Raw genomic sequence first — 23,061 nt, forward strand, 5'->3', positions numbered from 1 at the left:
CCCTAGCGACAGTAGGTTTGAAGAATTTCCGTAGGTCCGCCGGTCTTCCAATGATGACTCCGATGACGGTGGAAATTTGTTTGTAAAGTTTCCCATTGCGAGAACTAAGTAAAAAGTCACTGTATGTGGGTTAATCAGTACCTAACAGTTATATAAATATTGAAAGAGTTTCAATACCTGTAGAGGAACTCGGTGGTAAATTGGGTTGGATATCAAGAAAGGTGTAACTGGTAGATCCGTGAGAATCAGATCAGAAGAAGACAAAAAAAAGTGAGAATGGCCTCCTTTTATGTTGTAAACTGGCCAATTCTGGCAGCTGCACACATCCGAGAGGCTTCTATGTATTAGCGGCTAGGGTATACAAAAATAGCCATCGAGGTACTAGGTATGGAAGGGGTTGTTTTAGGTTGTATACTTTCTAGGGTCTAATAAGACATTTATTGGCACTTGAATTCCATATATATCACATCCTACATTGGGTTTAAGACCAATGATATCTTAGAAACAAACAATTGTTGTATCCGGCCCCAATACAACCAAATGCTAACATTATCTGTGACATAAATCTATGCGTTTTCCATAGGTGGGCCAGTTTAAGCGCCGGCCCCCATTAATTTATTTTTGGTATTATGCAGCCAGCCTTGCATCAGCTACAGAGTACTCCGTACTGCGGGGGAGTTGCGACATGCAGCATTGGCTAATGCCTTGAGCCAATAACTCCTTAGGGTAGTAACATAGCTTCACACTTTCAAGGCAGTCATTTTGGTAGTTATGAAATATTCCGTGTAAAGGGTGAAAATAAGTATTCAGATATACAGGACAGCTGATGGTTATGCTTCCTTCTGGTATATATAATATTAATAAAGAGTTTTGTTGGCTAGAAGGAAAAGTAACTAGCTGGTTGCTAACTATTCTTGAAAAAGATTGACTTTAACCTCCGGATTACATCGACCCAATCAAAGAAACTGACCAGTCATGACCTGTTTTTTACCGCCATTATTAAGCAATAGAAAGCTAGAATCAAACTTTAACTAAAGAGCTCATCTGTGATCATAAAAGCATCCTCCTATCATCTCACATTGACCATAAGACGGAACACATAGCAACCATCATGCTTCCTGCCGGAAGAACAGTGCTTGTGCACAATTTTCGCTTTAATTACCTTCTATCCTACACGCTGACCTGGAAGCACTCCCTATATCCAAAACTGCCGCGACAGCTTGTAGCTGCTCCAGTGTTTGCATCAAAACGACACACCTCGACAATGATATCTGAACGCGACCTGTTCGCATACACCTCTGGCCGTTACCTTTATAATGAGGAAATCCGACTTGCTGAAAGATATATCGAGTTCGATGTTGACGCATTGAAAAGGATCGCTGCGAAAGCTGTGGACCGTAACTCAGCTACAAGTATCAGGAAGCTTGCAGAAGGTGGTTTTAATAGGGTCTTTCTTCTGACGATGAATGACGGGTTTGAAGTCATTGTTAAAATACCGTACTTATTAGCTGTCCCACCAAAGCTCACCACCGAGAGTGAAGTTGCTACTTTGGACTTCTTACGTGAAAATGGCATCCCTGTTCCCAAGGTATATGCTTGGTCTTCGGACAAAGACAATGAAGTTGGTACAGAGTATATTATCATGGAAAAAGCTACTGGGAAACCATTGACGGACCGTTGGTTTGATTTGACGCCCAAGGAGATGTTGAAGCTGGTTACCAGCTATGTGGATATCGAGAAGAAGCTTTTCTCCTTCCCATTTGGAGCCCATGGAAGCTTATATTACAAAGATGCATTGCCACGGAATCTCCAGGCTAGTTTATACGCATCTGGGCAATCAGGAGGGGATAGCCGCTTTTGCATTGGGCCCATCACGGACTACATGTTCTGGCGTGGACGACGCGCAGCGTTCGATTTGGATCGAGGGCCTTGTTGGTATCTCCTACCGCAGACAATATAGTCGCAATGCTAATTATGTATAGGGGGGGATCACTGCCAGTACCTGCAAAGTATTGGCCAACGAGAGCTAGAATGGACTCAAAAGTTTGGAAAACCTATGATGAATGATTTCCCTCATAATGCTATAGAAGGAATACCACGGGAAATACCTCAGGGCATCTACATCGACTTACTTAAAAAATATCTATCGCTAGCTCCATATATTTTGCCGCAAGATCCCGCAGATCCATTGAATCGCCCAACATTACGACACCCGGGTATGTCGTACCATGCCTTTTTGTTTAACGCCAGAGCTAACAAAACTAGATCTTAACCCAAGTAACATATTTGTGTCCGAGGAAGGTGAAATAACCTGTCTAATTGACTGGCAGTATACTACGATTCTGCCGCTGCTCCTGGTAGCAGGGAATCCCCCGATGTTTGACAACCCTGATTCTGAGCCACCAAAGGACCTGAGGCAACCATCTCTGCCACCAGACTATGGTACCTTGAGCGCAGAGGAAAAATCACACGCCGACGAGCTCCATCGACGAAGGATGCTTTTCTGGTTATACATGGTATTTAACGGAAGGGACAACAAGCCTCATCTGAAGGCCATTCAATATCCGTTACTAATGCCTCGGCAGCATCTAGCTGATAGAGCAGGACGGCAATGGACTGGAAATTTTATCACCTTGAAAGGCGCAATCCTCAGAGTGGTCCTCAACTGGAATGTAATTCTAGGAAAGCGGGCTGGAACCGTTGAATGCCCCGTCCAGTTCACGAAGGAGGAGGAAGAAGAGTTTTTTGCTCTCGAGGAGCAGTGGTTCCAATTTAATATATTAACAGAGCATTGGCACTCAAAGCTCGACCATTTGGGCCAGGACGGTTGGGTGAGAAATGAATCGTATGACAAAGTTGCTGCTTTGAACAAGGAATTCAAAGAAGAATGGCTGGCTAGGGGAGAGGACGATGATGACCGGTTTCTTGTTGAAAAGGGCTGGCCATTCCAAGATCATGATGAGACTGACTAGAGACTTGATTGTTAATACTTGAACAGATAGAGCCCTGTGGTATTTGTAGTTGGTTTTCCGTTACCCGACAGTCTTTTGGTGCGGAAATATAAGGCAGTTCTGCTTGTAATTGTCCAATCAGCTACTTACCAGAGGAAAGTTGTATGTTGTAGTTGGTCTTTCACTAGCGGTATTGTTTAGGAGAATGGGTTTTAATACTGGCCCAGGTAGGCTGCATTGTAATCTGCATATGCATGCACAACCTATCGTTTGAGGCTGTGCTATCTAGTGGCCAATGTTGTTGTTGTTGCTGTTGCTTCTGCTCTTTTCGAGATGTTGGAAAAAGGTGATTATGTCATCCATCCTTATCACCGAACTTTATCCGGCAGGCCCCGCCGTTGAGCCTCGGCAAGTTCGGATAACATTTGATATCAACCACACTGCTTTACCGCCAGAAAGACGTTTAATATATATATACTCTATATGCTGTTCCCGATACATGGATAGAGATATTCAATTCGCATTTTCACAGTCAGAACATTTCAGAGACCGGTCTCGCCAATTCGATCGCATCGACTTTGAGGTGGGAACTGCTCTACGTCAAGGGGATAGCTACATGTAGGTATACACCAGCTATATATTTAAGATATATTCTTCAATTTTCGTCAGGTGTCCATTACCAAGGCAATTGACATTGAACTAGCTGTAAAGCACCGGTTTCAAGGCCTTTACCCAATATCATATCTAAAAGTAAGCTTGATATCAGAAACCAAAGCTGAGGAGTTTCCAACTCCGTTTGCCGCGTTTTAGAGCCGACTATAATTATACGTACATATATATATACCCTGAATATGCCGATCTTGTTCGCTTACACTGCTTCATAGGAATCAATTTCAGCCGGTATACCCCTATATATAATAAGGAGTATACGCCATCACCTTGGAATTTGGAATGAGTTTCCTCAGAAAAGTTCGCAATAATGCATGCAATCACAATGATAAGCGAGGACGGCAAGTTTGGGAAACCTGGCCAAGTCTATTACCCACTATCTCTCCGCTCAGTACCGATACCGTCACCTAAGGGGAGTGAACTGCTCATCAAACTTAGCGCCGCCTCACTTAATCATCGCGACCTCTTTCTCCGTAAACATCTATATCCAGGGGCCTGTTTTGAAACTCCCATATTGAGCGATGGAGTCGGTGTTGTGGCTTCGACGGGACCGGAAGTGCCCCATGCTCAATCCTGGATGAACAAACGGGTTGTCCTGAACCCTGCAACAGGTTGGAAAGATGCTCCCGAGGGGCCCGAGACCGCCACTGGATTCAAACTTATGGGTGGTACGAGTCTATACGATAAAGGAACGCTACAGGAATACATCACGCTAGATGTGAGTGAAGTTGAAGAAGCACCAGAGCATCTATCCGATGCTGAAGCAGCGGCTCTGCCGTTAGCCGGGCTAACTGCCTGGAGAGCACTCGTGACCAAGGCCGGTGAAGCCAATTCAAGAACCGGAGCTGCCATCTTGGTTACCGGTATTGGTGGAGGAGTGGCGCTGATGGCATTGCGGTTTGCGGCGGCCAGGGGGGCAGATGTATATGTAACAAGCTCCAGCGAAGAGAAGATTAAACATGCCATCGAACTGGGTGCTCGTGGCGGAGTGAACTATAAGGAGGCCGGATGGGAGAAGAAGCTGAAGGGCATGTTACCAGACGGGAAGGTTGAATTTGATGCTATTATCGATGGCGCCGGCGGAGAGGTGGTTGAAAAAGGGGTGAAGTTGCTCAAGGTGCGTTTTTTTATATATCCACTTTATTCTACGGGAAAAAGCCCACACTATCATTCTGCCTTGCCCTTATCGCTACACGCCTGTTCCTGTTACTGTTTCCGCGCCTTCTTTCTATATCATGACTTGATAATATATAAACACGCCCCGAAAGTCTAAACATTGTGGTCAACCGCGGAGTGGACATAGCACCATAGCGCGGTGGCCGGCCTTCTCTGCCCCTCTGATAGGCGGATGTCGACGTTATTCTATCGAGTGGCTCTATATAAGCTTCAATTAAGGCCCGTTGCTAACGTTTCACGTTTCACGCTCCCCTTTTAGGACGGTGGAATAATCTCCATATACGGAATGACGGTTGGCCCGAAGATGACATGGTTGATGCAAGCTGTGATTAAAAACATTGACCTCAGGGGCACCACGATGGGTTCAAGAAAGGAGTTCAAAGACATGGTGGACTTCGTCAAAGAGCATAAAATTAAGCCACTTGTGTGGAAGGTTGTCCAGGGTATCGACAACCTGGATGCGATCAACGGCTTGTTCGATGACATGCAAAAGGGGGACCAGTTTGGTAAACTGGTGATCGAATTCGGTGACTCGAACGGGAGCAAGCTGTAACGATGAAAACGACAACCGGCGCTTCCGTGTTAATAAAAAAAGGGGGAGGAAATGTGATAGTCAGTAGCACCAGAGCTAGTGAGCAAAAAACAATCACCAACCATAGTTAACTGCGGCTATAAGAGAGCAATTAATTCATAGATTTGATTTTGAATTTCCACACACCCCTTTCCCACAGTTTTTCTTTTTTAATCGGCCAGCAAATTTTACTGTTCTAGCCCCCCCAGAAATCACAAAAGCAAGTTGCAGGACGCGTTTGCCTCCGCGCGTGGAGAAAAGCTCTGAAATGAAACGCAATATCAAGGACGCTCTATAGGCAAGGGATAGCTTTAGCTTGGCCCGCCCCAACGTTGTCTGCGATTTTCTGCTCCGACTTCACACTTACACGCCGCATAATCAGTAATGACAATCAATAATCTCCGAACATGCTAATTTACTATTCTCTTCGGTATACGAGGAGCTAAGACCCTTCGCTTTCGCAATATCAAACGGCAAAGATACCGTCCGTGCGGCGAGGAGGTTAATTATGTGTGAACTCGCCCGAATGAAGCTGGGTGAAGCCTGCGCTGTGTCCACCCACGGCCCCTTTAACCCGTCTCTTTCATTTAATTTATTTCTTCCATTGCACAATGCAAGAGAGAGAGGCAGATCGCTGGATGTTTGATACGCCGAAAGCAGATCTTGACGGGGGATGAAAGAACGGACCCGCGAACTGCATGAGACGCAAGATCTGTGTAGATCATGGACGGGGAGCCGGAGCTGGGAACTGGAACTGGAACTGGAGCTGTCAGAGCTTGTTGCTCAAAGCTTGACAAATTACGGACGGATATTTCGTTTGTGTGTGCGCGTGCCCTTTTTCTCCTTCGCCGCAGTGTCAGAAAGCAGGGAGCCGAAAGGCGTTGGAGTTGATACATAGGTATGCATCCCTGAATATCCTATGGGGACAGGAGTATGGAGTACCGACGGGAAGGTCGTGGAGCGAACGATGCAGCGCATCGCACGGCTTGCGCCCCCCAATCGTCTGGCGCAGAGCAGAACAGGAGGAGCTGCAAAGTCCGTAAATGTGGATGTGACCTGCAAGGTCATCGAGTATCCGTCCGGCCAGGGTCATCTTATCATGCACTCCATTAACCTCGGATACCTACAACCTTGCGGCCCATTCTTCACCTCCGAGGGAGATCATAATCGCGCACTTAAGCGAACGGAACGGGGAGGGGGTCACAACCGCATTGATTAATTACAAGGGCCAGGGACTTTTTGGGAAAAGCAGCCCTTTTTCCCGGACATGTCTGCTCTGCTCATATTTTGGTTCGGTACTGGCTGGGCCATCTTAGACTTGGCGTTAAGTAACGGAAAGGGACAACGCCCGTTTCAGCAAGTGTGTTATGGTTTTGGTTCTGATCTTCTCCGAGGGACACAGGACTCTCATACCCCCCTTTCCTTCCCCTCTCTTCCAGCCCTGGCAAAGGGTATACAGTATGGTCGTAAAGGAGAAAGGAGTTCGCAGGGTACTCCGTACAGCTGGCTGACTTGAAGATGAAACGCCAATTTCCAGGAGAACAAGGGGAATCCACAGGGTATGGGGGAGAAGGAGAAGGATACAGCGAAAAAGATGCATGAGATTGATATGTGGAAGGGCGCTACGTACCGCTGACTATGTGCATCTTGTCTGAGTATTGTCATGTCAAGGCAGTTACATACCTATACGGAGGGAGGCAGTGAAGAAAGGATGCGCTTACACCGCCTGGTACAGGTCCAAAAAGAGAGGATCAGAAACGGGATGATTAATCTAACTGCTCCTTACAGCCCAAAGAAGGGAAGGAGGAGGAGGATGAAATAAGGTCCGAGTTTCATACTCAGAACCCGAAAAGGAATACACAACATCTTCTCCCGACCACGTTGCACAACAGAACGTTCTATCATCCCTTTAAACCTCGCATCGGCCCTTGGCCAGGCTAGTACGTGAGGTAGGATACTTATATATAGAAAAGATGTCTGACCTTCACGCGGCAGTCCTAAATCCTGCGTGGATGACAAAAGTAAACGATAGGCTACCACAGCTGTTGAAGGATATGGCCATAGGGAAAAAAGCCCACAATGGCATCATAGGCCCGTATCCTGCGCCTGTTGGCCTGATAAAGAGGGAGAGCAAAGAAGAAAAAAAAAAGCCAAAAATGCTACTTACTCTAGTGGTTCATCGAAGGGTTCCATCCGATGTTTAGAGTTGGACTACCCGAACAAGCGAGGGTGAAGGATAGTGTGGCCATCTCCAACTCAGTCTTAGCCAGGGCTGTGCAAAGCTGTATATTTTTTTGTGCTTGTCCTTTTCCCTCTACATGCTTGGTTTTGGTTGGATGAAAAAAAAGATGCGGCTAAAAATAGCAACCACTGCAAGCTAAAAACTAAAAATAGGGTATTAGGTAATCACTCATCCAGTCGAGGAACCCGAACTATGCAGAACCAGCAACCAGCGACGTGGGAGCATTATTACCAGGCTAACGTTGGGAGAACGAAGTGATGGATGGCGATAGAGCTGATCTGGGCTAGAGAGGAGTCATAGCAGATGGCATCGCAGGGCGCATGGGAGTTATGTCAGCAGGGGAGTTGTAATAGTTATGCCGGATTCTACTTTTTTTTATGTACGATGCATGTACGACGCCGACGCGATCACACTGTAACGGTCGGCTACCACTCTATATGTACAGCATGCAGAAGTGTATAAGGGATTCCGCACACATACCCGGCAGCCAGTAGCGAGCCACGGAGATTTAAAAAAAAAAAAGAAGAAGCCAGCAGATGATAGACACTCTGTTGCATGCATGTTGATTATCCTGATGGATCGGATACAGGTTGCCCTGTGGTGGCTGGACCTTCGACCTCGTCTTCTTCCTGTTACTTCTGCTCGGGATGTTAGACGGTCTGAATGTGGTGGTGGTGGATACATGCACGAAATGCTCCATGCACCCAGCAGACACCATGATATCCAGCAGGGATCGAGGAGAAAGCCACCACGCTGGTGATCCCTGGGAGAGGAAAACGGCTGTTCATCGACACCTCGCAGCCCATCCTATCCCATCCGGCTTCCGTGGTCTGCCCACACCCACACACACCCCCGTCTGGTCCGTACGGAGTACTTACTTACATAGTACTGTGCAGATATACACACACACAGACACACACCTTGCTCCGAATATAACTTTCCTGCTCTTATAGATATACAAGTAAGTCAAAAAGTGGAAAGAAAAAGACGAAACGCCGGCGGTATTACTAGCGTGCAACCGTGAGCGTGGGTAAAATACCAATACAGCCGTGACGAGGGAAAGACGCCCTCTGATTGGTGGAACGACGGCCTCATGTGACCTTACTCGTCATCTGCCTGCCTCAAACTTACGGTATCGCGCGTATTGGCTTGTACCGGACAGGGCAGGTGCACGGCGGAGGACCCACTAATCACCGCTTCGGGAAGGGAGCATGTCGCCTGGTGGATCCACGCGCTAGTCCTGATCAGGCGTCGCGGGGGAGCCGGCGCCGGTAAGTTTGGTAACTTTCGTCACGCTGATACCAAACGAACGACCGTCTTTTTGGCTTTCTTATCACGCTTAAAACAACTTCCTTCTCCTCCTCCTTGGACGTCCTTTTTCTTCTTCCTCTTCTACTTCTTCCTTGCTCTTTGATATCTCACATCTTCACCGTCGTTTTTTCCCTCGTTTTTTTTACTCTCTCGTCTGCTCCCACACAAACATAACAGCCAACACTCACATTCGCTCTTCTCACGAAGTTACGCTCGCTACCCGGTTGTCCTCATTGTTGTCCCTTGTTTTTTGTGCCTTGTTCCAGCTGTCCAAAGAAAAAAAAAAGAAGAAAGAATAAAAACACCTGCTCCCCCTCTCCTCCAGCGTCGCCCTTAATTACTTCGTCTTTTCTCGTCGTCGTTAATACTGTTTTGGTCGATACTTATAATCTATCGTTAATATCTGTCGCAACCGATTCCGCTGGGTAGCCTTGCTTACCATACGATCGCTCCCGAAAAAGACACGCTCCAAAGAGAAGAGAACGAAAGATATATATACGTTTATATATAATTGCAAGTGAAGGAAGATCACAGACGAATCATTGAACGTCCTAGTATACGTCGTTGCAATCGGGCATCGGCACCATACAGCTATCAGGCCACCCCCCCCCCCCCCCCCCCATCTGGCTGAAATATCACACACCAACAACACATCGTCACAGCCGTTGCTGTTCGGAGCAGACTGGATTCCGCACATAACGGTATTCATGTGAAGAGCAGGACCTTGAACTAGCCAGCATATAACCAAGGTCAGTAGACTGTCCGTCCCGGACTTATATATATCTTCCTTTGTTGGGGCTTCCCGGTCTTACTCTCATTTTTTTTATCTCCGTGTCTTGGTCCGTTGGCTAACTCAGTCAACAGATTTCCTAGTGTTGCAGCACTTGTTAAATTTATCGGAACGACGGTGGCATTTTAAGTCATCTTGATCTTTTCCTTTATTCTCTCGGTGGGTTCCTATCAGTCTACTGCACCTACCCGATACCCCTACCAAATGAGTCTTTTTTTTGCTTCTTCTCGTCGTTCGCCCTTTTTCCCCAAACCACTACCCATGCTAATCATAAAACAGCTTAGTTATTGCTTGATTTCTTTTATTTTTCTTTCACGGCAGATCTGATCTACCGCTAGTTGCTCAAACAAGTTTCGTCAAGGTCCCTGCCGACAAACGCCTGAAAGGAAATCCAGATCAGACATCTATTCGATCTCAACATTCACCTTGTTCCGTGCAACCCTTCCCGTCTTATTGAACGAACCAAGCCTACGAACTCCGGTTCCAGCCAATTTTATTTTTCATTCGTTCGCCTTTGATCGGAAGATTTTTTTTTTCAATGATTTTTTAATTCTAAAAAATCACCCACGTCACTCGTTTATTGTTTCGGAGAACTGCGTACCTGCGTATCTTTCTTACCAGATACATAGCTCTTCTTGATTTTTGCATTTTTGAGATCTAGTCTCAGTCACTCGCTTTTAAACCAAACCGCGTTCCCGCTGCATAATCTCTGCAATACCGCCAATCTGGCTTACTCAAAGACTCACGGAGCTCCAGTATGTATCCCTTCTCCTGATAACTTTCCCCCCTTTGGATATATCTGTGCATTTCCGGCCTACTTGAGTCGTGTTTCTTTTCTTTCAGTCGACTTGTCTTCTCTTACCTCTGCTTGCATATTTCGGTTACCGTTGTGTCCAGTTTTCTCGTTTCACTCAGCTCAACTAACAGACCACCCTGTTGCAGTTTGAGCTCCAGTCCCCTTTGATCTTTGACGAGTCTCTGGACTTCTCTGACCCGGAGGAGTCTCGGTTCGTCGGGGCCTATTCGGATAGCCTGCTGGCCAAACCTGGTAATCTCTTGTCCATGTCTGCTCTCGACAAACCTCAGAAGTTTGAGTTTCTAGGTGAGATCAGCCTCTACTCATATGACTCCGTTCCATTGCTAATCATGTATAGACTCGGATGAAACCTCCAGTGCTCTGCGTGAAACATCAGCTTTGCTTTCTTGTCCACCTGGAACTTACGGAGCCTCCATGTACAACCCAATGCTGGACGGTAGCTTTATTTCCGACGACGACAGCGCTCACTACATTCCGAACAGCGCCTATGCTGGGTCCCCGTTCGACATCCGTCGTTCGCCCAGCCTAGAGTCAAACTGCAACCCTGTTCCGGAAGTGACCTCGTTTTCTCCTTCTGTCGGATACGAAGGCACCAAGCTCTCTATTTACGTTGAGTCGTTCTATGATCTGCTCAACCCACCCACCTGGACTTTCTCTGTCCTTTTTGGATCGTACCAGTGCGACTGCTCCATTAACTCCCTGGTTGTGGAAGAGTCCAGATTTCAGTACGTGCTCACTGTCATCGTGCCTGCATTCGTGTCCACCGCTTGCGCTGCACTCACGGTCCCTCTTCAAGTCATCATCAACGACCAAGAGGCGTCCGCTCAACACATTGCACGCATCGGTTCATTTACCTACGATCAGGAGGCAAGGCAGATGTCTCCACGCAAGCGAAGAATGTCTTCTGCCTCAGACGGTACTTCTGCTTCTGTCAACTCAAGTTCTGCAAAGCAAATGCGCATCAATGATGGTACCAAGCCTGAGCGCTTGTCTGCATCTCCTTACTCCCCTTACCTTCCAACTCCCAGCTCAATGAGTGGCTACTCTGGACAATACCAGCAGGTCCTCCCCCCGGCTCAGTATGAGAATCAAATCCAGTTGAGAGCTGCTGCACCTTCATCTCTTGCTTCGTCATGGAGTCCATGTATCTCCAACGCGACGGCAACATCGTGCAGTCCTTCAATGTCCGTGACCCCTATTGCTCAGGAGTCGGACATGAACCGTGCAAACCCAACCTTGGTTCGTACTTCAACCATCCAGCAAGCTCTTGCCGGTGCTCCAAGCCCAAACGCGCCATTCAACCCTTACGCAATGTATCCAAGTAAAGCCGTTCTCAAGCTCAACGGTGACCTTGACGCGATGGCCCTCAACTGGAAGCCCGAGGAGTGCGAAGCCCAGCGCCGTCTGGTTCAATTCACCCGCCGCCAAGAGGGTAGCACTATCCACGCGGACTTCAAGCCCGTCTCTCCTTCTGAGCGTGCTCCCAACAGCATCTGTATCAGTTGCATTCAATGGGCCGGCAAGAAGGAATGCTACGTCACCAGTGTTGACACGATTTATCTGCTTGAGTCTCTCGTCGGTGTCCGTTTCACTGTGGAAGAGAAGAACCGTATCCGCCGTAACCTTGAAGGGTTCCGTCCCATGACCGTCTCCAAGGCTAAGCCGGACAGCGAAGACTTCTTCAAGGTGATCATGGGCTTCCCAAACCCGAAGCCTCGCAACATCGAGAAGGACGTCAAGGTCTTCCCCTGGAAAATCCTCACTCATGCTCTCAAGAAGATCATCGGGAAGTACTCGGCCAGCTACTCCTCCACCGCTGCCGCTTTGCCTGCACCTCTTCGTTCGAACTACGCTGGTAGTCCCAACATGTCCAGCGCAAGTCTTGTGGATGTCCGTTCCTGTTCTCCTGCTGAACAGCAGTCTAACGGGGTGACCAATGCTCTCCCGTCCCACACTGCTGCTCACCTGACTCCATCCAGCTACCTGTCGGTCATGGGAACAAGTGCTGCATCCCACCCCAGCCTAACTGCAGCATACAATTACTCTGGCGTTACCAACCGACACATTCAACCCTCCCCCGTCATCGTTCCCAGCCAGGCCTCGTTTGATTTCAGCGCATATGTCGGGCACAGCCAGATGCCGACATACCAGAGCTCTTAGTCGCCGCGTACATCTCATCTCAACCTCGAATTTGGCTAATTCATTGACTCCGCTTCTCTTCTTTTCGACTTTTCGTTTCTGCCTGCATAGCGAGTTCCTCCTTGATTTTGCTCTTCTCCGTTTTTTGGTTTTGCGTTCCCTGTTCAGCATTTCTCGAGAGTTTGGGTCCCGTCAGTCACTCCTTACATACCCCGATGCCACCAGTTATTGAGAGGTTGTCTTTTCCCTGCACCGAGAAAAGACAACTGTCTACGAATTTCCTTCCGTCACTCCTTTAACGACCTTATCAGAAACAAGCGTGGTGTTGGTTGCATTTATCATCGATTCGTCTTTTTTTTTGGAGAAAAAAAGAAGAAAGGCTCTGCTTATCAGCCGAGGCCTACTAATACTGTGCTATTACCCCTTTCCTTACTGCGCTCTGCGTCAGCGCAAAAAAACCCCCTTTGGTCATGTCTCTCCTTCATCTCCCTAATGACGCATTAATCTTAATACTGTCCTTTCCTCGCCGCCAACCTCACTACCACAGCCATCGACACACCGATACCGCTCCGCTCCGCCCCTCCCCCTCAACATCCTCCCCTCTCCTCATCTCCCTGACCTTCCTTACCATTTGTACAGACGTGCTTGTTTCTGCCGAGGCCGCACAAATCACAGCACACAGCAGCATTTTTTCCGCATTTTTGCATGCATAAAAAAGACTCCGAGTTGGGCTGGTTTCACTCCTTTTAGCATTGACTGTTAATGCGCTTTTTTTGCCTGCGTCGAATTATCATTCCGCATGGGTTACACTCCTTTTCCATTGTTATCGGTTATAGACAGAGCATTTGCATCGGATATGGGTACGGGACTACAGAACTGGTTTTTTAACTACCTTCTGTTGCTTTTTGTTGTTTTCCTGCTATTTTTCACTTTCTGTTTCCGCGTGTTTTAAAAAAGGGAATTTGCGAGTTATTGCTTTAACTGTTGTTTTTATCATTGTTTTTCGAGCTTGCTAGCAGATTTGTAATTTTGGATTGTTCTCTATTTCCTGTTCGTTTAGCTATTATTTTGGCCTTTCTTGGGGTGGACGAAATAAATATTGGAGTTCATTTAATATTATCTTCACTCCCAATCAACCGGTGCTTCCATCAATTTTATACACCAGACGACGATATACAAACCACACGCCAATGCCCAAAAATGGTGCTTTGGACGCTATAAATAAATCCTGGTCTGATCTTTGCGCGTGGGGCGAAATCTTAATTCGGGCTTATCAAAAAATTGAGTCACTGCGAGGAGCAAAAACCGTCCTTTTCCCCATCGCCAACGCCTTTTCTCGATTATTATTCCTCCCTCCAGCAAAGCTCTCACTCCTGAATACGCCGAAGTCGCAATTTCTTCCCCTGTCAATATCGTATTGCAGGGAACTTGACCAGTCATCGACTTGATCTCGACGCATTTGCCCCACCACAGCTTGCAACGCTGGTCTCGCCTGGCGGTGCATAGATACATATAGAACGTATTCCTACTGTTCCTTCAGCTGAGTCGGAGACAGCCTATTTCACCAGCAGCAACCCCAAGTGATACACAAAAAAAGACAGTGTTACGTCTGAGCAGTCTAAATAGTCATAATGGAGCAGATAAAGCAGACCTTTGTGAAATGCAAGGAGGAGAAGAGGTCCGCTCTCGTTGCGTATGTGACGGCGGGGTATCCGGAGGCTAAGGAGACGGTTGATATCATGCTTGCAATGGAAGATGGTGGTGCGGGTGAGTATTTCTACAGTCTACGGAATGCCAATGGTACAAAATTCCCCTATCTAATGAGCTTTACGCAGATATAATCGAGCTTGGAGTCCCCTTTACGGACCCCATTGCTGACGGACCTACGATTCAACGCGCAAACACTCAAGCCCTTAAGAATGGCGTCACGGTCACATCTGTGCTTGAGATGGTTAGGACTGCTAGACGAAAGGGTCTCAAGGCCCCTGTGATGATGATGGGATACTATAACCCCTTGCTACAGTACGGTGAAGAGAGAATGTTGAAGGATGCCAAAGCCGCAGGTGTAAATGGTTTTATCATGGTAGACCTGCCGCCGGAAGAAGCCGTGAGATTCAGAGATTTGTGCAAGAAGGAGGGGTGAGTGTTCTTCTCTTCCGGTTGTCCGAGGCATGGCTAACTTCTGGTGTTTGAAAGGCTATCGTATGTCCCGTTGATTGCACCCGCTACTTCAGAGGCTCGTATGAAGCTGCTTTGCGGGATTGCCGACTCCTTCATCTATGTTGTTTCCAGAATGGGTGTCACCGGTGCTACCGGTACGTTGAGCACTGGGCTGCCAGATCTTCTGAAGCGAGTCCACACATACTCTGGAAACATTCCTGCTGCGCTCGGATTCGGCGTTAGCACAAGAGAGCACTTCCTCGAAGTTCAGGGTATCGCTGAGGGTGTTGTCATCGGCAGTCAGATAGTGACTGTCCTAGGTGAGGCTGCACCAGGAGAGCGCCCGCAGAAGATCAAAGAATACTGCTCTAGCATCACTGGCCGTACTGTCGAGCGCGGCCCTGTCCCAGAGGTACCAGCCGAAGCACCGGGCCTTGCTGACCAGCTTGAGGCTCTTAACGTTACCAAGAACCCTGCTGCTATACCCGCACAGTTCGGTGAATTCGGAGGACAGTTTGTTCCTGAGTCATTGATGGACTGTCTTGCTGAACTTGAAGCCGGATTCAACGAGGCTAAGAACGACCCCAAGTTCTGGGAGGAGTACCGCTCTTATTACCCATACATGAGCCGCCCAAGTAGCCTCCATCTAGCTGAGCGTCTGACCGAGCACGCTGGCGGAGCCAACATCTACCTCAAGCGAGAGGATCTTAACCACACAGGCAGTCACAAAATAAATAACGCCCTAGGCCAAGTTCTCCTCGCCCGCCGCCTCGGGAAGAAGCGAATCATTGCTGAAACTGGTGCCGGTCAGCATGGTGTTGCTACCGCCACTGTCTGCGCCAAATTTGGAATGGAGTGTGTCATTTATATGGGAGCAGAGGATGTTCGTCGCCAAGCTCTCAACGTGTTCAGAATAAAGCTCCTTGGTGCATCGGTTATTCCCGTTGAGGCTGGATCGCGTACCCTCCGCGACGCTGTCAACGAAGCTTTGCGCGCCTGGGTCGTCCATCTCGACACAACTCACTATGTCATCGGCTCTGCCATTGGAGCTCATCCTTTCCCAACTATCGTCCGAACCTTCCAGTCCGTCATCGGAGAGGAGACCAAGGCCCAGATGAAAGAGCTTACCGGCCGTCTACCAGATGCCGTCGTGGCCTGCGTTGGCGGTGGAAGCAATGCAGTTGGCATGTTCTACCCCTTCTCAAACGACCCTAGTGTCAAACTTCTTGGCGTCGAGGCTGGTGGTGACGGTATCGATACCGCTCGGCACTCTGCTACCCTTACAGGTGGCTCCAAGGGCGTGCTTCACGGGGTCCGAACATATGTACTCCAAAACGAGCATGGTCAAATCTCTGACACTCACTCCATTTCTGCAGGACTGGATTATCCCGGAGTTGGTCCTGAACTGAGCAACTGGAAGGATTCTTCTAGGGCCAAATTCATTGCTGCCACCGATGCAGAGGCCCTGATCGGGTTCAGGACCATCTCCCAGCTTGAGGGTATCATCCCAGCTCTTGAGTCCTCGCATGCTGTGTACGGCGCAATCGAGCTAGCCAAGACGATGAAGAAGGGTGAGAACATCGTGCTCAACTTGAGTGGACGAGGTGATAAGGATGTGCAAAGTGTTGCCGATGCCTTGCCTGAACTTGGTCCTAAGATTGGCTGGGACCTGAGATTTTAGATTTTGGAATATGGTCAGTCAAAAAAGAAGCCTGGACTCACTTAGATGATGAACACGAAAATAAAGATTTTGGGGTAGTAATTTGCGTTTATTAGATGATATATTCGTGTTCTATAAGAAGAATAACGTGCAATCGATTTGAAATTATTTCATGCGCATCGTACGGGGTGATTAATTATGATTGATAACGCCAGCAAGTTTAATCCCAAAACACACCAAAGCTCAGCTTCAGTTCCGACCCATTCCCATTATACGTACATAGTGATTTAAATCTTGGTCTCATTGGACTCGACTGGTGATGAATCGAGTTCGACAGGCGATGTAATGGGAGTTGAATCTAGTTCTCGAGCCCTGTTCACAGCAACGCTTCTATCAACCTTCTTCTCCTCACCGTCCAATTCACTCACGACAACCACTTTGGGGCCACGAGGAGCAGTGCCCGCGGAGTCTGGCATTTCTGAAATCCCGCTATCGGAAGTGTCTGATTTCTTCTCATGTGGTTCTGACCTTTTGCGACGTCTGAAGAAGTATATAGCTCCGAGAACGATCAACAACGCAAAGACGGCGCATCCAGCGGCTATTCCGCCTATTTGGCCTCCACTTAAGCCTTTTTCAGGCGGTACGCTTGAAGAGGTGGCGGATGATGTATTCGGTGCGGAGGTTGGGGTGCTTGTAAATGTTGAAGATGTCATGGACATTGACGAGTTGGTGCTTGTGCCGTTATTGAAGTCAGCATATTTGACACAGCAACTTATGTCATTTGGGCCTGGACATGGCCATGGCTAAGGATACAGTTAGCCCCAATTTCGCCGTTGCGGTTGAATGCTTTGGGGGATGATATACTCTGCCAGTACCAGGAAAGAACTCGCCGCCATCGCATCCGTTATTCTTTATGCTTCTGCATACGCCATAGCCCTGGGACACATTGCATACACGGACAAGACAGCACTATTTAATAGATTAGATTTTGTGTTCACAGAGCCATCAAATATACTATGAATCGAATTAAACACCTCAATATCATCGGTTCCAGGACCACATATCCCTGATGTAGACACACCCGGACCTACCAATCATTGCATATTAGGACCTAGTGTTGTTCGCATATATAGGAAGGTTATGAACGATCGTACAGTTTTTCTTTGGGGTACATTCTCCCACACCTTCGTTGGTGGTGCAGGTATTATTGCCTTGACTCGACTGTCGCCAGGCAAGACGAGCTCGAGCCCCTGAGCTGAACAGCGGCATGCTTTCTTAGCTTTTAGCAGCCAAGTATTATAGAATCTTGCCCGCCGCCCGTGTTGGGCGCAAGAATCCCTAGATTTTCTTGTGATAATTGTACAGAAAACAAAAAGAGAAGGGAGGAGGAGTAGAGCAGATTCTGCAAAGCCATGGTAGACCTCTCCAATATCTAAAGAATTCTTGATGACGAGGCAACCATTCGTATTTATGTTCCGCTTATAGTGTGGGCTGAAGGTCAACGAGTTGTTTCACTTAGTGCAACGAGGGACCTGGGCCAATAACTTAAGTCCGCAGCCATACAAGGATATCAGTTAGATCAATTGTCGTATTTCTTTGCTTTTTTCCCGCCCTTTGGCTGGTCGATCATCTTGCTGAGCCCTGCTGTCTCGAGCCCAAAACCTCCTCCTTTCGTAGAGCCGCACGAGAATCGTTGAAAACTTGTGTCATCATGGCGGATTGTACTCTATAGTTTAGACAGCATAGCGTCTATCTCTGTCCTTCTCTAGTCTCCATCTTGTCGTCTTCATCTGTCTTTTGATGTTGAGGTTGAAGTAAAGAAAAAACACCAAAAGTATATATTGACACGTGATCGTGACTAATCAAAAATCAGCCTCAACTCGTGATTGGCTGAATCGGGAAGCTGGAACTTCAGCGATGTTGACGGCGTCGATGGAGTTGATAGAGACAACTTCGCCTTGCCTTTGCTTAGAAGAATCTATATACTGCCACTTGGATATCGGTTAGGGCTATCTACTTTCTTGCAGTCATGGCACCAGGCTTAGAAGACCGTCGGATGGCTTCCGTCCAGCCTCGACTCAAGTACAACACTGTTGGCGGTGTCAACGGGCCCCTGGTCATCCTAGACAACGTGAGCTTTATATATATGATGGCTTTCCCGGTATGCTGGAAGTCATATGTGCTGATTATCGGGCTGGAAAACTCGGTTTAGGTCAAATTCCCTAGATACAATGAGATTGTGTCCCTTACGCTGCCAGATGGATCTGAACGATCAGGTCAAGTGTTGGAGGCTAGAGGTAGGTGGTTCAGCAAGCTCCGTTTAGTTGCGTGCTGAGAGCTTTGGCTAACATCTATATCTGCCGCTAGGAAACAGAGCTGTTGTACAGGTTCGCATACCGGCCCGCGGTCCTGATAAAACGGATGCTGATTTAGATGCTCGCAGGTATTCGAGGGTACAACAGGTGTAGATGTCAAAAAGGTGTGGTAAACAAGTCGAAATCTGGGCTTACACGCAATAAACGGATGCTGACTCGATGAAAGACTAAAGTCGAATTCTCCGGTCACAGTATGAAGCTGGGAGTCTCGGAAGATATGCTGGGTCGAGTGTTTGACGGATCTGGGCGTGCTATTGATAAGGGACCCAAGGTTCTTGCTGAAGAATACCTTGACATCAACGGCAGTCCTATAAACCCATACTCGCGAGTGAGTTTTTCTGTGACAATAATTCGGAAACTCTGCTAAACAATCATTGCTCTAGGTATACCCTGAGGAAATGATTTCCACTGGAATTTCTGCCATCGATACTATGAACTCAATTGCCCGTGGACAGAAAATCCCTATCTTCTCTGCTTCTGGTCTGCCTCACAACGAAATTGCCGCTCAGATTTGTCGCCAAGCTGGTTTGGTAAAGAAGCCAACCAAGGACGTACATGATGGTCACGAAGAGAACTTCTCCATTGTTTTTGCCGCTATGGGTGTTAACATGGAAACCAGTCGATTCTTTACCCGTGACTTTGAGGAAAACGGTAGTATGGAGCGTGTCACGCTGTTCCTTAACCTTGCCAATGATCCTACGTAAGTTGCCACAACTGTCCCATGGGCTTGCATGGGCTTGAAGGGAGCTAATGATAATAATGTAGAATCGAGCGTATCATCACACCTCGTCTTGCGCTTACCACAGCAGAGTACTACGCTTACCAGCTAGAGAAACACGTTCTTGTTATCTTGACTGATCTCTCAGCCTACTGTGATGCCCTTCGTGAGGTCTCTGCAGCTAGAGAAGAAGTGCCCGGTCGACGTGGATATCCCGGTTATATGTACACAGATTTGTCCACGATTTACGAACGTGCTGGACGAGTTCAAGGACGTAATGGCTCTATCACCCAGATCCCCATTCTGACTATGCCTAACGATGGTACGCTACTATCTTTTGGCACGTTATTCTTTTTATAAAACTTGATGCTGACAACATATTTAAGATATTACTCACCCCATTCCTGATTTGACTGGTTATATCACCGAGGGTCAGATCTTCATTGACCGTCAACTTGACAACAAGGGTATTTACCCACCAATTAACGTGCTTCCATCTCTTTCCCGATTGATGAAATCTGCTATTGGTGAGGGCCGTACGCGCAAAGATCATGGTGACGTTTCCAACCAGCTGTACGCGAAGTACGCTATTGGTCGTGATGCCGGTAAGTTTGTTTTCCTATATGAACAAAGCATTATACAGCAATATCTAACAACATAATTATAGCCGCTATGAAGGCAGTCGTTGGTGAAGAAGCTCTGTCTGCTGAGGACAAGCTATCGCTTGAATTCCTGGATAAATTTGAGCGAACCTTCATCTCCCAATCCGCATACGAATCTCGAACCATTGAGGAATCGTTGGATCTGGCCTGGAATCTACTACGCATTTACCCTAAGGATCTCCTCAACCGTATTCCCAAGAAGGTTATTGATGAATTCTACCAACGCTCTGGCAAAGGTCGAGCTCGCCCAACTAAGGATACGCGGGACACTGCCGCTGAACCCGCCGCCCCCGCTGATAACAACCTCATAGACGCATGAGGAACACAATCTTGATCCGGTTTGTGTATTAAGTGAAGAAAGGATTAGATTTTGTTATTAATTCATTTTTTTCTCGGTATTGTATCTAAGCATTTGATATTTATCTGCTCGAGCTCTCATTTTCTATGATGACAAATTTCCTTGGGATAATCATCTTTCTGCTCACTATCCGAAATATATTTGAACCCCTTTTTACCAAAATTAACCCCCAGATAGTCGCAGTGTGTCTGTCTGTATCCAAACTTCAATAATATGCATAAACAGTGAAGTCTACTATCTTCCATCAACTATGCATCTAATATATCAGTATGAACGCGGCTACGCCAGCAAACATTGCGGGTATTACCCAGCTCGAGACCACTAGTCTCATGGCGCTGGATGTTTTCTTGTTTCTAGAGTTATTCACTGAACGTTGGCCAACCATCAAAGGAGTGCTAGTAGCAACAAAAGCATGAACAAAGGTTCCATCTCTCCCAGTCCTAGAAGCATCCTGTTTCCCACTTCTCCCGGTTGCAGTGGTAGATGGTTCGTTCCAATCAGATTCGGACTCGTACCAGACTCCATTAATAATAATCCCCTCCCCGCGCGTCAATTTCTCAATCTGTGCTGGTGAGCATGTATCCTTCACTTTGCGAAGGTAACACGTCGGTTTAGCCATTGGCGGAGCAGAATTGGTCGCTGTTGTGTTTGCATCACCTTTAGTGCCAAACGTAGATATATCTACCTTTTGACCAGTGGATAGATCAACTGGCCCCTGAATGACTCGCGAAAAAAGTGTAAAGAGGGTCTCCGGTTGGTAGGCGGGTATCAAGTGGCCAGCATCGTATATTCGGGAGAACGATAGATTGCCAAACTGTCGAACCATGCCGCCCACGTATGTATCGTTGATAATGAGGGGCGCATAACCAGCGGCGTTGAAACCACTAAGGTACGGAGACGAAGAAGAAGACGAGGCTGCGATCGAGAAGGCAGCTGCCTGGCCGCCCATCCAGTTACATAGGTAATCTCTATCCCCGTATATAAGAGCAACGCGTATTCCTCGATCCAATAATCTAGCTAAATCTGAGATATAATTCCCTCGATCATAGTCCGCTGTGTTGAGAAAGGCAGTAGAAACTGTTGAGCTATAGTCTGTGATGTTCATTGAGATACCGATGGACTTCTGTACTTGCTCCAGATTGAGATATTCAAGATATGTATGCGGCGGAAACGGGTCCAGGCTGCTCTGTGAGATATCATGGCTGCTGCGTCCTATCTTTGAGAATAAATTGGGGGTCTCTGCCAAACACGCGGAAAGCGCAGCCAGGCATTTTATATTCACAATTTCCACGCTACCAGTATTTTCTGGGTCCGAATATTTGATCTCTCCACGGCAATCAATGATTTTATCTCGACAGCCGCCTTGTTTAGAGAAATTCTCCAGAAATGCGTCCTTTTCCTTATGCGTAGTGGCGCTGATTCCGTAACTATTGTTAAATGCAAATATTGGGTAATAGGGATTTTGAACCAAATCGTCAATGCAACCTTGCATAATACCAATGGATCGAACGTTTAGCTCGAGTGTCTCCAGGGCAGATAATCTCCCCTCTTTTATCTCTGCGTTCTGCTTCTCGAAATAAGTAACAAAACTAGGGGCGTATTTACCACCATAGCTCTCTGCAAATAAATTAATTGGAATCGACCTAGGCTCGTTTCCGTTGGCAAAGCTAGGGGGCCGCGAAGAATGCTGCGGAAGTTCTGCTAGGATAGCTTGTAGAACGTGCCAAATTGCCTTTGCAGCCGTCGAAGTAGTGTTTGTAGTAACCTGGACGTCATTTGAGGAGGTGATACCTTTTAGCCAGGTATTTCTAGGCTGGTTCGCTGGTGGTTCAGAAGGAGGAAAGGTATATGACGAATTAAGTAGATTCAGGGATCCCTCCTGTAACCAGTCAAAGGAGAAACCTGACTGAACAGGCTGGTCGATATAAAGCATGTTACTGCCCCTGTCCCAGCCCCATTCTCTTGCACGTGTCCCAAGTCTGTCTTTTGCAATTTCAATAACTTCGCATGGCCCTGTCTCCTGGAATAGGCCTACTAGGCTTGTGCTACCAGGCCCCCCATTCAGGTATACCGTAAGTGGTGCATTTTCGGGGCCGAACCTGGATTCCACCAGCCAAAAGAATGTGTTGATGGAATAATTTTGCTGAATTGATCCTATCGTGGATGGAGGGAGGCTCACATAGCCAGTATATTGTTTTTGGTCCTCAAACACGGTTTCACATGTTCCTGGGCGTGGGGTTTTATAATTGATTGCAATCCCATTCACTTTAATGGTTGAAGAGGTGGTGCTTGAGGTCCCGCTTAAAAAGCTGGTAAACGATGTCGACCTTGCAGATAATTGTAGGGTAAAATGGGATATGATGACCAAGATGGTCAAAAAGCGACTCATTATATGCCACTGACTGATCAGTACGTATTATGTGGGAGTAAATATAAGCATGCAGCCTACTCACCATTTGTAC

The 23,061-nt window shown here is 47.3% G+C and overlaps 9 protein-coding genes across 9 annotated transcripts; 7 read left to right on the forward strand and 2 right to left on the reverse strand.

Moving 5' to 3' along the window:
* Positions 1-1,111: 1,111 nt before the first annotated feature.
* MCYG_04290 (phosphotransferase family protein) lies at positions 1,112-2,972 on the forward strand (the record flags this gene model as incomplete). The annotated part of the gene is made up of 3 exons (XM_002846507.1): positions 1,112-1,931; positions 1,983-2,216; positions 2,266-2,972. 3 exons carry the CDS (start codon positions 1,112-1,114, stop codon positions 2,970-2,972), a joined length of 1,761 nt encoding a protein of 586 aa, XP_002846553.1.
* A 958-nt stretch (positions 2,973-3,930) lies between these two features.
* Positions 3,931-5,349, forward strand: MCYG_04291 (oxidoreductase; the record flags this gene model as incomplete). Its single annotated transcript, XM_002846508.1, has 2 exons — positions 3,931-4,737; positions 5,056-5,349. 2 exons carry the CDS (start codon positions 3,931-3,933, stop codon positions 5,347-5,349), a joined length of 1,101 nt encoding a protein of 366 aa, XP_002846554.1.
* A 741-nt stretch (positions 5,350-6,090) lies between these two features.
* MCYG_04292 (uncharacterized protein) lies at positions 6,091-6,586 on the forward strand (the record flags this gene model as incomplete). Its single annotated transcript, XM_002846509.1, has 2 exons — positions 6,091-6,186; positions 6,266-6,586. 2 exons carry the CDS (start codon positions 6,091-6,093, stop codon positions 6,584-6,586), a joined length of 417 nt encoding a protein of 138 aa, XP_002846555.1.
* Positions 6,587-7,912: 1,326 nt separating this feature from the next.
* Positions 7,913-8,369, forward strand: MCYG_04293 (uncharacterized protein; the record flags this gene model as incomplete). The annotated part of the gene is made up of 2 exons (XM_002846510.1): positions 7,913-8,012; positions 8,062-8,369. The coding sequence occupies 2 exons, from the start codon at positions 7,913-7,915 to the stop codon at positions 8,367-8,369; spliced, it is 408 nt and encodes a 135-aa protein (XP_002846556.1).
* Positions 8,370-10,772: 2,403 nt separating this feature from the next.
* On the forward strand, positions 10,773-12,687 carry MCYG_04294 (transcriptional regulator Medusa; the record flags this gene model as incomplete). The annotated part of the gene is made up of 2 exons (XM_002846511.1): positions 10,773-10,812; positions 10,865-12,687. 2 exons carry the CDS (start codon positions 10,773-10,775, stop codon positions 12,685-12,687), a joined length of 1,863 nt encoding a protein of 620 aa, XP_002846557.1.
* Positions 12,688-14,297: 1,610 nt separating this feature from the next.
* Positions 14,298-16,507, forward strand: MCYG_04295 (tryptophan synthase; the record flags this gene model as incomplete). Its single annotated transcript, XM_002846512.1, has 3 exons — positions 14,298-14,433; positions 14,502-14,805; positions 14,863-16,507. 3 exons carry the CDS (start codon positions 14,298-14,300, stop codon positions 16,505-16,507), a joined length of 2,085 nt encoding a protein of 694 aa, XP_002846558.1.
* A 266-nt stretch (positions 16,508-16,773) lies between these two features.
* MCYG_04296 (conserved hypothetical protein) lies at positions 16,774-17,755 on the reverse strand (the record flags this gene model as incomplete). Its single annotated transcript, XM_002846513.1, has 4 exons — positions 16,774-17,289; positions 17,351-17,455; positions 17,521-17,573; positions 17,641-17,755. 4 exons carry the CDS (start codon positions 17,753-17,755, stop codon positions 16,774-16,776), a joined length of 789 nt encoding a protein of 262 aa, XP_002846559.1.
* Positions 17,756-18,515: 760 nt separating this feature from the next.
* On the forward strand, positions 18,516-20,560 carry MCYG_04297 (vacuolar ATP synthase subunit B; the record flags this gene model as incomplete). The annotated part of the gene is made up of 9 exons (XM_002846514.1): positions 18,516-18,617; positions 18,699-18,783; positions 18,854-18,873; positions 18,930-18,965; positions 19,028-19,189; positions 19,245-19,561; positions 19,627-19,901; positions 19,966-20,184; positions 20,247-20,560. 9 exons carry the CDS (start codon positions 18,516-18,518, stop codon positions 20,558-20,560), a joined length of 1,530 nt encoding a protein of 509 aa, XP_002846560.1.
* A 283-nt stretch (positions 20,561-20,843) lies between these two features.
* On the reverse strand, positions 20,844-22,988 carry MCYG_04298 (carboxypeptidase S1; the record flags this gene model as incomplete). The annotated part of the gene is made up of 2 exons (XM_002846515.1): positions 20,844-20,855; positions 20,907-22,988. 2 exons carry the CDS (start codon positions 22,986-22,988, stop codon positions 20,844-20,846), a joined length of 2,094 nt encoding a protein of 697 aa, XP_002846561.1.
* Between the last annotated feature and the right edge of the window lie 73 nt (positions 22,989-23,061).

The sequence above is a fragment of the Microsporum canis genome, genomic scaffold (genome assembly GCF_000151145.1).
Source record: "Microsporum canis CBS 113480 supercont1.4 genomic scaffold, whole genome shotgun sequence".
Taxonomy (NCBI): Eukaryota; Fungi; Ascomycota; class Eurotiomycetes; order Onygenales; family Arthrodermataceae; genus Microsporum; species Microsporum canis.